Below are 15117 nucleotides of genomic sequence, written 5' to 3' on the forward strand. Positions count from 1 at the left end.
CTCCACCAGGCGCTTCCAGGAAAACCTTGGGGGCAGGGAAAAAGAACAGACAGCCCACTCGGCGGCACAGGCAGATGTGCGATGAGTGCCCCAAGCCCAAGGCCCAGATCTGCTGGACTTACCTAAGACTGAAGCTGGACAAAGACCACAGAGACCCGCCTCCCACCCCCGACCAGGAGCCTGGCATCAAGTAACAACAACGTCAGTCTACTGCTGGGGGAGGGGGGCAGAGCAACAGCGCACACGGGGACCTCCTGCTGTGGCACAGGCCTGCAAAGGCTACTGAAAGCTGAGGGTGGAGCGGGATGACAGAGGAGAACAGTCTAGAAGCCAAAGCCCCACTCTCAACACAAAGTGGCAGCAGCGCACTGCTGTAGAAAATGAAGCCTGTGGTGGACTGAAGAACAGAAACCAAACACAGCCCGACTGCTGACTAGATTTCCATAACCTTCATATCAACGGCCTGCTCATTTCTGGGCATAAGTACTACTGACCTCAGTCTCTTCTTTTCTAATACACATAACAGGCAGCATTCAGTTTAAACAAGAGAGAGAGAAACAGAGAGGGGGAAAGACCCAAAACAGCAAGCAAAAATAAATAAATTAATAAATAAATAACCCACTGTCAAGAGAGAAAGCAATCAACAGAAACAGACTTAGAGATGACCCAGACATTGGGGCTAAAAGAAAGGGACTTTCAAATAACTATGACAATATGCTAAAAGATTTAGTGTAAAATAACACACAAGGACAGATAAGGAATTGCAGCAAAGAGAGAAGTACTAGAAATAAAACATGATATCAGATCGATGATCACAGATGTCAATTCCTTTGACAGGCTCAGCAGCAGATCACCGATCATTTTATGATGCCACCATTACCCTGATACCAAAACCAAATGAAGATATTATAAGAAAAACAAAGTTACAGACCAACATATATATAGTGGATATATTTATTTACTATTTTATAGTGGATATATTTAAATTTACATATAATAGATATGAAATAATACATCATGAGTTACATGTATAAGTTTGAACTATAAAATTTCTAGAAGAAAACATAGCAGAAAATCTTTGTGATCTTGAATTAGGCAATGATAACTGAGATAAGAAGCAAATCATTTAAAAATTGATAAATTGCACTTAATTAAAATGAAAAACTTTGCTCTTCAAAAGAAACCATTAAGAAAATGAAACAACAAGCCACAGGGTGAGAGAAAATATTTGTAAAACACATATCTGATGATAGACCTGTATCCAGAATACACAGAGAGCTTCCACAACTCAATATAATAATGGAAAAAAAAAAAAAAAAAGGAGAGGTATGGATAGAAGATCAGCACGTGAAAAAATGTTCAACGTTAGTAGCCGTCCGGGAAATGCAAAGTAAAACCACAATGAGACACCACTACAAAACCTACCAGAATTGCTAAATATCAACACCAAGTGCTGATGAGGGTCAGGAGCACCTGGGACCCTCACACATTGGTGGCGGGAATGCAAAATGGTACAGCCACTTCGGAGAACCAGTTTCTTAAAAAATTAAACACACCATGGATTTTACTTCCCATGTTTTCCAGCAATCCCACTCCTAGGTATTTACATAAGAGAATTATAAACATATGTCTATAGAAAGACCAGTATGTGAATGTTTATAGCCGCTTTATTTATAATTGCCAAAATACTTTGAATGTCCACCACTGAGTGAATGGATAAACAAAGAATAACAGAGCAATAAAAAGGGAAGAACCACTCATAAATGCAACAACATGAATGAGTCTCAAAAGCGTTATGTCAAGTGAAGGAAGCAAGACACAAACTGCTACATACAGTTTGATTCCATTTATATGACATTCTGTAAAAATCAAAATTACAGGGACAGAAATCAGATCGGGTTGCCACAAGCTGGGCAAGGGGAGGGGGGTTAATATAAAGGTATAAAAAGGAAATGCTATGTCTTGATTGCAGTGATGGTTTCATGACTAATTAAGTTTGTCAAAACTCATCAAAATGTAAACCTAAAACAAGTGACTTTTACTTTATGTAATTTATCCTTCAATAGACCTGACTTTAAACAAAAGGGCAAAAACGGACATATATACACTACCAAATGTAAAATAGATAGCCAGTGGAAAGCAGCTGCATAGCACAGGGAGATCAGCTCGGTGCTTTGTGACCACCTAGAGGGGTGGGATAGGGAGGGTTGGAGGGAGACGCAAGAGGGAGGAGATATGGGGATATATGTATACGTATAGCTGATTCACTTTGTTATAGAGCAGCAACTAACACACCATTGTAAAGCAATCATACTCCAATAAAGATGTTAAAAACACAAATAAATAAATAAACAAATAAATAAATTTTAAAAATTGATCAATCTCATACAGGAGTTCTATACGTAGTTATGTTGAAAACAGGTTTCTGCTCCCCAAGGAAATCCCTATCAAAAAGGAAAGCAAACTAACCAAGTCACAGTAAAAATACTCTTTCCTAGGAATATTTGGTTTTTAAAGCAGCAGCAGCTAGAGGCCAATATTTACACAAAGGAATTGATCCTATACAATGAATTTCTGAAACTAGAGCAGCAAAGCAAGAGATAATTTTTGTAGCAAGGGGCTTTCTTAGCTTCCATAGGTTGATGACTTCCTACTTTTTTGACCACAATATAGAGTACATATTTCACATTTTGGCTCAATGCACACATGAGTAACGTGCTGATATTTTTTTCCCTAGTCTACTCTACTCAGTTCTGTTCCATTCAATTCCATTCCATTTTATTGTCATTTTTAAAAGTCCAATTGGAAAGTAAAGGATCTAGCATGGTCCCTGGCAGACTGCAACCAGCAATTTGAGAAACACCATTGGACCTTATAGTACACAGGTGTTCCCAGCCTGTCTGTCGCCTCACATGTCTCTTTGTATTGTGTTCAGCACTATTTTCATTTGAAATGAGGAGTATATATATGTTAGTGTCCAGGAGGTTATCCCATTTCTAATTATAAAAAATTGTTTAAATATTTCTAAGGTGTTGTCTTGGGAAAAACAACAACACAAATGACAGATTATAATACGAGATGATACAGACAGTGTCAGGTAAATAGTTTAATGATAATCCATCCATCTGCCTGGTTTACACCCATCCCATAAATATTTATTTATATGCCTGTGTCAAGAGCTAGACACTTGACAAAGACCTGGGTATACAACAGCAGAAAAACAGACATGGTTTTTGTCTTCAAGGCAAGACAGGTGGGGGAGAATGACATTAGACAAATAAAGGGCAGTATCTAAATGTTTATAGCATACACTAGAAGATGCTGGAAATAGGATTATTATACTGTACTAAATATATTCAATCGGATATACTTTAGGATTTGAAAGAAGAAATTCTCAAAGGTGAGTACACAGCCAGGAAAGAACAGGCACTGTCGAGCTCTAGGGCAACACATGAAACACAGTGTATTTAGGCCATAAGGCACCACACAACTTGTGACTTATGGAAAGTCCTCTAGACTATTTTGGTACCTTGTACATGCTTCTGTTACTGCACACATCATTCTGTACAGTACTGTTTTATTCACAGGTCAGTGTCTCTAGAATGTAAGCTCCACATGGGCAGTTATCTTTTTTTGGCTCTTCTGCTTAAAGAGTGCTTGGCATTTAAGGTGCAGTCGACCAGTGTGTATTGCACTGAAAGGAAACCAGCTTAAGGAAACAAGAGACAGTAATGGCGGTCTTGAGGTATACACACCCACAAGATCTACAAGGCTAAGTTCTAGGGGGGAAGTCACTACTGTAAAGCAGCCAGTTACCCGCCCCACCCCGCAAATCATCCACATAAACTCTATAAAATGAAAGGTGTTAAAAGAAGTATAAATTACCTTGAATTTTCACCGGCAACTTAAAAATACCTACAACTAAAAAGGTCCAGTTTTACAACAAATACAAACTATTACTGACAATGACCTTCATCTAATAAAAACAACACCCGATTAATACCTGAGAGAGCTGTTTTTGGGGTTTTTTAGGTCTTGATGAAGTTTCATCACCCATTCCTGATACTCTTGCTTTTGTATGGCAGTCGACTGTTTTAATTCATTGGACCATTTATTTTCCAAGTCCTAAAAAGAGACAGTGCACTGACTAACTACTTGTTTTACAAAAATAAATAAGTGGAAAATTCAATCCAAAAGTCATTACACTTCACTCACCTGCTGGGATTCGAAATGCTGAGCAGCCAGTGAATTTACATCTTGATCTGTCAGTGATTTTCCCAGTTCCTGCATCACTTTTTCCATTTCAATGCCTTGTCTGAACCATAAATAAGCAGATCAGATATATTCATCAAATTTTTAATACAACCACTCTGGATTTATTGAACAACCTCTACAAAGTCAAAAGAAAATTTTTGTTTTCTAGGACTATGTCGAGTTATGGCAACTATACCACCTGGAAGGCACCTTGAAGCCTTGCCAATGGAGATGTGGAAATAATAATGATAATGTCAGATAATATCAACAACGTCATTTGTGCAGCTAAATTGGAATCTAAATTTAGTGCATAAATGAAAGCATTCAAAATCTAGGTGATCTTTCGACTTCCATGGCTAATATTTAAAAGGCTGCAGATTTTCACAAAGAAGATACTCTGCAATTCCAGCTTAAATACATTTCCTTTTTATTTGAACATGAGTTAAAGTGACTTCAACCTTCAAAAGGTACTTTGTATTATAACCAGAAGCTGCCAATTAGGTTCTAAGGATCAAGCTGGTATTAAGTCACAAGGTTGGTTCCCTTTTTAGAGGAATATGAAATACATTCTGAAGATACATTTTAGTCTTCTTCATTTATCCAAATAAACGTGCAGAAATTAAAAATGGTTTTCTCTATGGGAAAAACTAATCAGTGGTGTTAGAAGTTCAGATAATGGTTGTTTACGGGGGAAATGGGTGGCGACTGCCGCTGGGCAGGAGGGAGCCCTCTGCAGGGCTGGAAATCATTTCTTGATCTGGGAGATGAGCACACAGGTGTACGTACTTTGTGAAAATTTACTGAGCTGTATACCTATCGTTTATTGCCTCTTCTGTATGTGTATTATATTTTAGTGAGTTCACTAAAATTATCTTCTAATAAAAATGTATTTTAAAAGTTTGTTCTGAAACACATTTCAAACAAACTTGTAAACAACGAAACACAGACATGAACTAAAAGGATTTTACTATCATTCTAGTCAATTTAAGTAAATTGCTCTTAAAAGAGAACTTACACGTATTTATAACAACTGATTGATACTTATATGTATATGATAAATGAAACTCATTCATATGTTATACTTCTATACATTTCTATGTATGCCTTCTAGTAGTAAATATTCAATATCACTTAATTCCCACTTGACTATAAGTGGGCAGGTGACCCCATTAATTTTTTAATAACTACTAGAGGTCAGGTGAAGGAAGTGCTTGCAAGTAAGATTGTTATTTAAAACAGAAATAACTACTAAGCATTAATAAATATAAACTTCCATACAAATATATTAATATTTTACATTACACATGTTCCCTCTAGTGGATAAAGAGTATCACTGCCACTTTTAAGTTTCAAAGAAATATCTTGAATCTGATTTGCTAAAAGAAGCAAATTTCCAGTGAGGAAAAAGAAGACCAATAAATAATAATTCAACAAATAAAATTTCACGAACATTTATTTCACCCTAAATGTTTTAGAAGTGCAAGTAGTTAATGATACAGTTAATGATACAATATATATTTTCTATGATTAAGATCAAAGAAAATTTTATTATTTTTCAGATGAAATACTAACTATCTATTGGCTCAGTATGTCTGGTGGGGTGATTCTGACAACCTGTATATTATCTCGAACAAACTTAGGAAAGAAGATCATTATAACTGTATTGATGCTATACTGAGAGAAGTTCTTTTAAAGATGTAAAATGGAGTTAAAATGAAAGGAGAAATGAGAAGAGGTGTCACTTCTGCTCATGAATTAGATAAATGAATTAAGCACCAAAATAGTGGGTGAACTTCCATCAATGAATTCCAACTCACCATTAGTTATACTGTTCACCTTTGCAAAAAATATCACCTACCTTAACGGGAACATAGCTTATTTTTATTTTTTAAACTAACAGTTCGGACATGTGAAAAATAAACTATAAAACTGTTCTTAAAAAAAAAAAAAAAAAAAAAAAAAAAACTGTTCTTAAAATAAATGTATTCAAATACTGTTTATACGTTTAGGTGGGAAAAAGCAAAGCCCCATCAAGAAGTCTGGCCAAAGGACATTTCAAAAAATAACGTAAACCAAAACAAACCCCTGCTGAAAAACCATTCCACGACAGAAAATGTATACGAAGTACCAGTAAATGCAGATAATTGGTAAGTTAATTCAGATTCCCCAAAACTGAAGAGCTTTGTGGAATGAGAATCTTCTTCCAATTTAGAAAAACAACAATTGTAGAATACTGATGGCCAGAGATGAAATTTTCTGGGAGGTGGAGTGAGCAGGAAGCAAAGTTGACCACAGTTTAGCACAGCTCACCAGCTGAATGAAAGCAGGAGTGATGGCTACTGACATGAACTACAGAGAGCCAGGCTGGGCATTTTCTAATACACCTAGATAGGCAGAATGAGTGCAGTCCCAGAAAACCTGAGATCCAAGGACAGATTCAGAATGAGATGAAGATTATATTATTTGAAGCCCTGGCAGGAAAAATCAAACAAATGTAGTTCAACAGAAGATAATTCATTCTTGTTAGGTAATTATACTCTTACATATTTTAAAAAATCTAATCTGTATTTCATTCTTAAAGTATGTTCACAATATTATTGGCTACATAATAAAGAACTAGAAGAAAATCAAATTTTTGCCTCAGTAAAATGGGTTTGATGACAGTAGGACTGTGCTAAGAGATCAAGTGAGACAGGGCATCCGTTATGGACTGCATGTTTGTGTCCCCCCAGAATTCGTATGTTGAAACCCTAACCCTCAATGTGATGGTATCTGGAGGTGGGGCCTTTGGGAGGTAAGTAGGTTTAGGTGAGCTCAAGAGGTTGGAGCCGTCCTGATGGAATTAGTGCCTAGAAGAAGAGGTGCTACAGCTGTCTGTCTACGAGCAACACACCAGGAGCACGCACTGAGGAAACGCCACGTGAGCGACATTAAGAAGGCACTGTCTGCAAGCCAGGCAGCGGGTCCTCACCAGACACGGAGTCTGCTGGCACCTTGATCTTGGACGACCCAGCCTCCGGACGGTGAGAAATCAATTTCTGTTGTCTAAGCCACCCAGTCTGCGGTATTTTTTTTTCAACAGCAGCCTGAACTAAGACAGCATCCAAAGCACTTTGCACAGTGCCTGAAACAAAGCAGACCTTCAAAAGAGGTAAGCTATTCCTCTTATTAGAACTAAGAATAGATAAGACCACCGTACTTGTTTAGGTAAATCACTGGAGAAGTTCTATAAACCTATGAGGACCTCATCTTCCCAGATGAAATGACAGATTTAAACGCATAAGAAAATTAATTTCTAAAGTTAAAGATTCTTTTCTATTCTATTCTTCAATTTTATAACAAAATGAGAACAAGCTGTTCTGCAGCCCATCAATATTTGATGACATAACATTTAATTATGATAATGCAAGAACTTTGAAATACCTCTCTCGTAATTTTTTCAGCTCCACATCTCTTTCGCCAATCAGTTCTGAGATACTAACAAAGTAATTGTGTTCCAAATTTAGGAGAGTTTCAGAGGCAGGAGAATGGATTAGGTCATGGTACACATCTGCGAAATCTTCATCCCAGCTGGGCTCCTCGGGCCTTGCATGCTCTAATGTGGTCTACGAGATGAGACACGAACAGTCTTAAATCCTGACGTAGTATTTTTATTTAACACACTACTAGAGAAGTGCATATACTATGATTCCATTTCTGTACATCAAAGGACAGAAAGACCCTCCATCTATCTATGTGTATATAGGTTACAGAGGATTATCTGAATATACAAAAAAAATACAGAAAGATGTCAACGAGGTTGTTAATGTGGGTTACCTGGAGGCAGGGGTAAGGGGAAGGCGTTAATGTGGAGGAAGAAATAGGAAGTGCTCACAAAAAAAAAAAAAAAAAAGGTAAGTAAGCTAAGATCCCATTTCTGTGAAACCCAAACACACTCGAAGGGGCTGTTTTGGCAGAGTGGGACTTCTGATGACCTTTACTTTGTATTCTAAGGTGCTGCATAACAGAATAATTTGCATATATTAATTATATAATCAGAAGAGGCTTTCCATTATTAAAAATATATTGCTACGAAAGGTTTTGTAGGCTATATATTTAGAGAATGAGGTTACCTATGCAATAACACTGACCTTGAAAACCCAATTCATGCATAGGATTTTATATCAAGATGTACATATGCAATTTTCTTACTCTGAACTTTTCAAGTATTGTTTTCTTTATAAAATGTAAGCATGTTTTAAAGTGTATGAAAACAGTAGCTATCAAAATGATAAAGGGACTGAGTAAACACCAATAAACCAGAAAAACAGAAACATGCAGAGAGGCAGAATGGAGATACCCCAAGCACACACACAAAGCCACCCGGGGGACAGATGCCTGTCCCCAGACGTGTGCCGTGCCAGCACATCTGACACACACAGTGCTCTCCAGGGGAGGAAACTGGCATGCTGGGAAGTCCCCTGTCAAAGGTCATACAATTTAAAGGCAAAAGTGGAAGTATTTTTTCTATTATTGATCTTTGCAGACAGACATCTATAAAAAAGAATAATCTAAATTCTTCCCTTTTCAAAGTGAAAATGTCAAAAACTGGAATCTATGACAGGACTAAGAGTAATAATTTACCTTAAATAAAACAAATGGATAAATGACAGAAACAGGTATTTTGAACTGGGTCAATCGGGTCAACTTTTCCCCTTGTTTCTTTTCACTTATACTTCGACTGACTGCCAGATCAGGAGAGAAGAGTTTCAGAAGACCAGCTGAATCTAGAAGACGGATTTCATCTACCCCACGCCTCTGAAAACCTGAAACCACATTCTCATAACTGCTCTACATCTCTAGACCCCGGCACTGCTCTAGAAATTATAACCAGCCCATGTGACTTAAGCCTTGTTCCAAGTTCACATCAGGCTCGGCCTGAAGTTTTGCAGGAAGGAGCCAGGGCCAAATCACAGGGATCTGCTTGGCCCTACGTAACACCAGACATTTGGAAACCCCATGAACCAGATCTGCTCACTACATAATTTTCAGCATCAATTTAAAACCCAGCCTAGAGTGAGCCTTGTGAACAGGCAGAAGCTACCTACACAAGAAGCACCGAACACAGCTCTTATTTGACCTAATTCGCGCCATATTCCCTCAGGAGAGGTGCCCCTAAAAAGGGGGCTGTGACAGCCGAGAGGAATGGGCACTGAGTAAGGGCCTGTGGAGAAACTACTCCACGTCCAGGCCCATCTGGACTTCTCTGTCTCCTCCATCACTATACTTTAAAAACAAACAAACAAACTCACAGAAAAAGAGATCAGATTTGCAGTTAACTGAGGCTGGGGATGGGGGAAGGGGAAATTGGCTGACTGCAGTCAAAAGATGCAAACTTCCAGTTATAATAAGTACTAGGCATGTAATGTACAATGTAATAAATATGATTAACACTGCCTTATGGTATATATGAAAGTTGTTGAGAGTAAATCCTAAGCGTTCTCAGCACAAGAAAAAGTATTTCATTTTCTATTTCTTTAATTTTGTATCTATATGAGAAGATGGACGTTCACTAAACTTGTGATCATCACTTCGTGATGTGTGTAAATCAAAGCACTATGCCGTATGCCTTAAGCTTACACGATGCCGCACGTCAACTACATCTCAATAAAGCTGTAAGGAAAGAAATCCTCATCAAAGTTCAGAATATCCTCAAAACTTACAATGTGATCTATTTTTTTACCTCCGCATAAGCTCTGGCCCATGTACTTGCCAGCTGATGTAAATCTACTTCACCTGACTTCACAGCTTCCAGGGCTGCTTCAGCATCTCTGTCATAATCTTTGAGGGATTCTTCTTCGATAAACTGGCTCAGAGCTTCTTTTAAGTCTGTAACAGGGACAACAAATACCATTGTCAGTACACATAAATAGGGAACATTTTACCTGGCTAAGCATTCCAGTGTCAAACTTTATTTCATCAAGCTTAACAGAATGTCTAACTAAAATAGTGTCTTAACAGAATGAGACAATGAGAATACCCTTAACCCTTAACAGAATGTCTAACTAAAATAAAATCAGCTTAGGGGATCATTTAACTCATCTCACAATTATTCTTCTTTACAATCACAGGTTACTGAATGGTCAAAATTCTTAACTCTGACATACAACCCTGATACTAATTTAAAATGTTGGGACTTCCCTGGCCGTCCAGTGGTTAAGACTTCGCCTTCCAATGCAGGGGGTGTGGGTTCAATCCCTGGTCGGAGAGCTAAGATCCCACATGCCTCATGGCCAAAAAACCAAAACATAAAACAGAAGCAATATTGTTACAAATTCAATAAGACTTTAAAAATGGTCCACATCAAAAAAAAATCTTAAAAAAAAATTAAAAATGTTAATTTCTTAAGCCTGATTCTTTATCTGAAACTGAGTAGGGAGAAGCACATAAAGACCTCCTACAGATTTAGAGCAGCTAAAGGTTTCTGTATTTAAATGAGTTTCCTATATAACTTTCAAGGGTATATATTGTTACAGTCTTTGAATCTGAGAGAGAAATTGAGTGATTAGCATATTAAAACTGATTTATTTCAGATGATCTACAGTTCCAACTTTAGAGACACTATTCAGAGACTGCTTTGAGGATATAAGAAGACTGTGGCTTTCAACTTGGGCACTTGCTCCCTCACTCTCTTAGGTTGCTGGCCCTGGTGGAGGCCAGCTGCAGGTCCTGAGGTGACCCTAGGAAGAGGTCCACATGACAAGGCTTGACAACAACCTCACAAGGGATCTTGGAGACAATCCTCTGTCAGTAGAGCCTTCAGATGAGACTGTAGCCCTGACTGATGGTTTGGCTGCAACCCCACGAAAAACCCTGAGTCAGAGGCACCCGGCTAGGTTGCACCTGCATCCCTGAACGACAGTAACGGTAAGGACAACATAATACATATTTGTTGCTTTATGCCACTTAAAAAAAAAAAAAGACTGATTGAAGAGCACTGGCATAGAAACCAGGATACCTGGGTTCCGGTCTTGGCTCTGTCATTATATAACTTTGGACCAGAGGTTCTCAGTCGTTAAGATGCATCAGAGTTCCCTGAAGAGCTTACTGGAATAGATTGCTGCATGCACTCCCAGAGTTCCTGATTCAAAGGGAATTGGGTGGAGCCTGCCCAATAATCCACATTCCTAACAAGTTCCCAAGTGATGCTGTAGCTGCTGATCAGGGAACAGTTTTTGAGAATCATTGCGTTGGGCAAATAATTTAACCTTTCTAGGTACCAGTTTCTTTATTTGTACAATGAGATTGTGCTGGAAAGTTTCTACGTTCCCTTGTAACTTCGACCTTCTATGATCCAACATATTCTCAATTAAAACATTTTCCCTCATCTGTAGACAGAACACAGACCTTTTAACATGGTTTAATACAGACTTTATTAATGACTTTATGGAATTAATTTAGGTGAGCAAAGATTATTGAAAGACAGGTACCCCTTCTCTCCCATGACATCTCAGGAATTGAGGACCGGATCATTAAAAGGGCAACGCATTTAGCACGTAGCTAGTGATAGCTGACATGCCTTATGAATCCATCCAACTACATTAAGAGGTTAAGAGTTCTAATCCAGACTCTGTAATTTTTCATATTTAATTTTAATTTAATTTTTATACTAAAATGCCTAGTAAACAATTACAAGGGATAGAGAAAAAAACACTCCATAAAACAAAGGTCTGGGAAACCTTTTTATTCTTGAAAGCTTCACATTTTGTGGTTGTTTCCAATGCTTCTTAGGTTTATGTTTTCTAATATAAAACTTCTAATGACAGAGACTATAGGAAAATAACGAAGCGATATTTTAAAAGAAATCAACCCTCACCTTTTTCTATAAAGCATGGTAAATCGTGCAGCAGCAGCAGACGGCCATGTAAATGACTGGCATTCTCTTGAACAGGAAATCTGAGAGGCACCCTCAGTTCTAAGCACTGACTTCCCACTTTGAATTCATACACAAATTCCCTCTCTCTGTTGCAGAATCTTTCTCTGTTTTTCTTCATCTTCTTTGGCAGGATTTCTACAGAACTAACAACGACAAAAAAACTCAGCGGGTTATAAGTCCATTTAAAAAAAACCATGATGTTTCATTATTACTGTTCCACTTCTAAGATGTTCCCCCACTCAGAGGTTTTATTTGTGTGACTCTGAGCTGATTATTTTATTTCCCTACGTTTATCCCTGCATTTTCATCTTCATGATGAAAACAAAGCGCTTCTTTTTTAAGGAAAAGGTTCTTCTAAACTTCATTTAAGAAAAAAATTATGCCCACAAAATACTTAGCATTCCTAGGCAGAGTTCTCAGGAATAGGTAAGGATCATGGAGAGAAGAACAGAGAAGATTCTTAGGAACAGATGCATGGTGGGTGGATACAGTTCATGAAACACTTGGTGAATACAAAGTCAAAGAAACAGATCAGGGACCAACAATTTATCTTGAAGAGCTTAGAGGTGGTGGGTATGAGATCTGATTGGGGGTGGAGAGAAGGGAGATGGTGCTGGAAAGATTTCCATGAAGGAAAAAGATACACAGAAAGTGGAAAGTACAGGACAGCCCACAAGGCAAAGTGGACACTATTCATAAAGAAGAAAAAAAGAATACATCCACTGAAGATTTACTTATTAGCCTCCTAACTGGACTCCTGTCCCCAGGCATTTCCCCGTCAAATCAGTTCTCACACTATTCTCTACACTGAAGTCACAGCAATCGTTTTAAAGTGCATATCTGACCATGTTGCTCATCTGCTTAAAATCCTTCTATGACATTCTTTGTACGACTCAGGATACAACACAAACTCGTTAACGGAGTTTACCACACCGCTGCTTATACCTCCAAACTCTTATTTCAGCACCTGCACCCCCTCCGCCCCAACACACAAATCCACAAACTTTATTTTCCAGCCATACTAAACTTCTTTCAATACCAAACCTCTCTTTCCACTCCCAACCTTTCTGAATGTTTTTCCTTTGCCTAGTACACGCCTACTGCTCTTCTTTCCTTGGCCACATCTCAGCTGAGATAGGCCCCAGGAAACCTTTTAACTTGTAGGACTGTCATTAGGTTTAATCAAATAATAAATACGGAGCATCCGACAAACATAAGATGACCAATAAATGGAAGCTAGTAAAAATAATAAACAATAACAGGAAGCTCTATAAGAACATATCAGTTAAAAAAAATCAAAGGCTGCTAAATGAGCACACATGATGCAGGCAAAGGCAGTAAAAAAAAAACATTTTGCAGGGAACTGAAAATTACGCAAATAGGGCTCATGGTCTCGTCTTGCTTCGAGTCATAATTTTCGGCAAACAAAAACCATTAGCTCTGGTTTCAATTGGTTCAACCTTTAGCCTTATTGTGTTTCAACAAATTGATACGTTAGCTCTCTCTCCCCGATCTGTTATTAAAAGCAGGGCTGAAATCAAGCAAGGTTTCCGTACAATTATGGGATGAGAAGAGGAGAGCTGAACCGAACTCATGCAGCCAGTCGAGTGGAGGTTCTGAGGCTTAAATGAGTCAGGGAAGGGAGGGCAGACAAAGGGCCGAGAAGCCACGGCCGAGTGAGGGGAACGGCCCCCGGTTAGAGGGTTTCGGTCTGAGGGGGCTTCCTCGCTCCGGTCGCGGGCTCACCTCCCCTCGTTCCGAGTCTCCTGCTGTCCGCACACCCGGCGCTGTCAACCAGCCGCGGTGCAGGGACCGTCAGCTGACTGCCGCCTTGTTTTTACAGCCGGAAGATCAGCTCCGGCAGATTCGTCCGCATCTTTTCCTCTTTCCCGGCACCCCGTGGAAAATTCCTCGGTCTAAGTGTCCCCTTGTTCCATAATACCTGAGTTTAATCATTTAAAAAGTGTAAGAAGGTGTATTTCTACTGTTATTGTCCATTTCAGAGACGGCGCAGAGGTCACCGTCGTGACGAAAGTGCAGCGGCGAAGCACCAGCTCGGCTTTGGCAGACCGGATGCGGAAGGGCGGTGCCTGGAAGGGGCGTGAACTTACGCGCGCTTCTCAGAGCGCATGCGCGCCCGCGGGGATGGCCGGCGAGGATTGGAGGACTGGCGGCGGGACGGAGAGTTTCGAGTCTGGTTTTGCGCGGGAATTGGAACGGCCGCCGCCGCTGCCGACAGGAGCCTGCGAGCTGCAGGTTTCCAGCCTTGGAGGGGACCATGGTGCGGCCTGCGAGGTGAGTGGTTCATGGCATCCGGCGCGGATGGGGAGGAAGGGCAGGAGGACGCTGTAGGCCGCGTCACCTGCATGGGATGGAGGGAAGGGTCCGAGGACCAGGGTAGCGATGGTGGGACCGACAGCTAAACGCTCTAGACTCCAGTGAGAGCTGCCGCTCCTCGGAAAGGTCCTAGCGTCCAAGCTGTTTCCTTCTCTTGGTTCCTTTGACAGTTACCGCCGTTTCTTTTACCCACCCCGTTCAAATAAGGCCTGGTTACAGCGCTTTGCATTTCACCAAGCTCTTGCTTACGTGTTATTTCATTTGTTCGTCCCTATACTTCTTTGAGATAGAAAGTTTGGGTCTCCCTATTTTATCAATTTAAACTTCTGGGCACGAAAGCTAGTTTACCTGAGTCACACAGCTAGTAAGTTACAGGATAACACGCAAACCTAAGCCAGCTGACGCCAGATTCTCTGTGTTTTCCATTAAATGTACTGTTTGAAACTATTCCTCCAGTTAACCTCAGTCGAGCACCATGGAGGCCTAGGGTCAGCCGTTCATTTAATAGAATTTTGAATATATTTTCTTTTGTGCTGTTGGTATATATTTACTAGGTATATATATTTACTAGGTGCTGGAGGTTGCAGTCTAGTCAAGGGATGAAGTTAGGA

The 15117-nt window shown here is 39.5% G+C and overlaps 2 protein-coding genes across 17 annotated transcripts in view; one reads left to right on the forward strand and one right to left on the reverse strand.

Moving 5' to 3' along the window:
- FERRY3 (FERRY endosomal RAB5 effector complex subunit 3) overlaps positions 1–14037 on the reverse strand; it is a 55391-nt gene extending 41354 nt beyond the window's left edge. For 3 of the 7 annotated variants that reach the window (XM_082349989.1, XM_082349988.1, XM_082349987.1), the window contains exons 1-6: positions 13916–14037; positions 12110–12312; positions 9977–10122; positions 7678–7859; positions 4216–4315; positions 4004–4125 (exon numbers count right to left, since the gene is read on the reverse strand). In XM_082349989.1, coding sequence (XP_082206115.1) covers positions 4004–4125; positions 4216–4315; positions 7678–7859; positions 9977–10122; positions 12110–12287 — 728 coding nt within the window. In that variant the 5' untranslated portion in view covers positions 12288–12312; positions 13916–14037. The other 4 variants (XR_014233249.1, XM_082349985.1, XM_082349986.1 and 1 more) reach the window with 3 other exon arrangements.
- Positions 14038–14278: 241 nt separating this feature from the next.
- RAD51AP1 (RAD51 associated protein 1) overlaps positions 14279–15117 on the forward strand; it is an 86137-nt gene continuing 85298 nt past the window's right edge. For 5 of the 10 annotated variants that reach the window (XR_014233244.1, XR_014233245.1, XR_014233246.1 and 2 more), the window contains exon 1: positions 14288–14464. Coding sequence is in view for 7 of the 10 variants with exons in the window: in XM_082349969.1 (XP_082206095.1) it covers positions 14448–14464 (17 nt within the window). In the remaining 3 variants the exon portion in view is untranslated. Of the gene's footprint in view, positions 14465–15117 lie in introns of all 10 variants that reach the window. The other 5 variants (XM_082349966.1, XM_082349967.1, XM_082349965.1 and 2 more) reach the window with 3 other exon arrangements.

The sequence above is a fragment of the Balaenoptera borealis genome (assembly GCF_965194805.1).
Source record: "Balaenoptera borealis genome assembly, chromosome: 13".
NCBI lineage: Eukaryota > Metazoa > Chordata > Mammalia > Artiodactyla > Balaenopteridae > Balaenoptera > Balaenoptera borealis.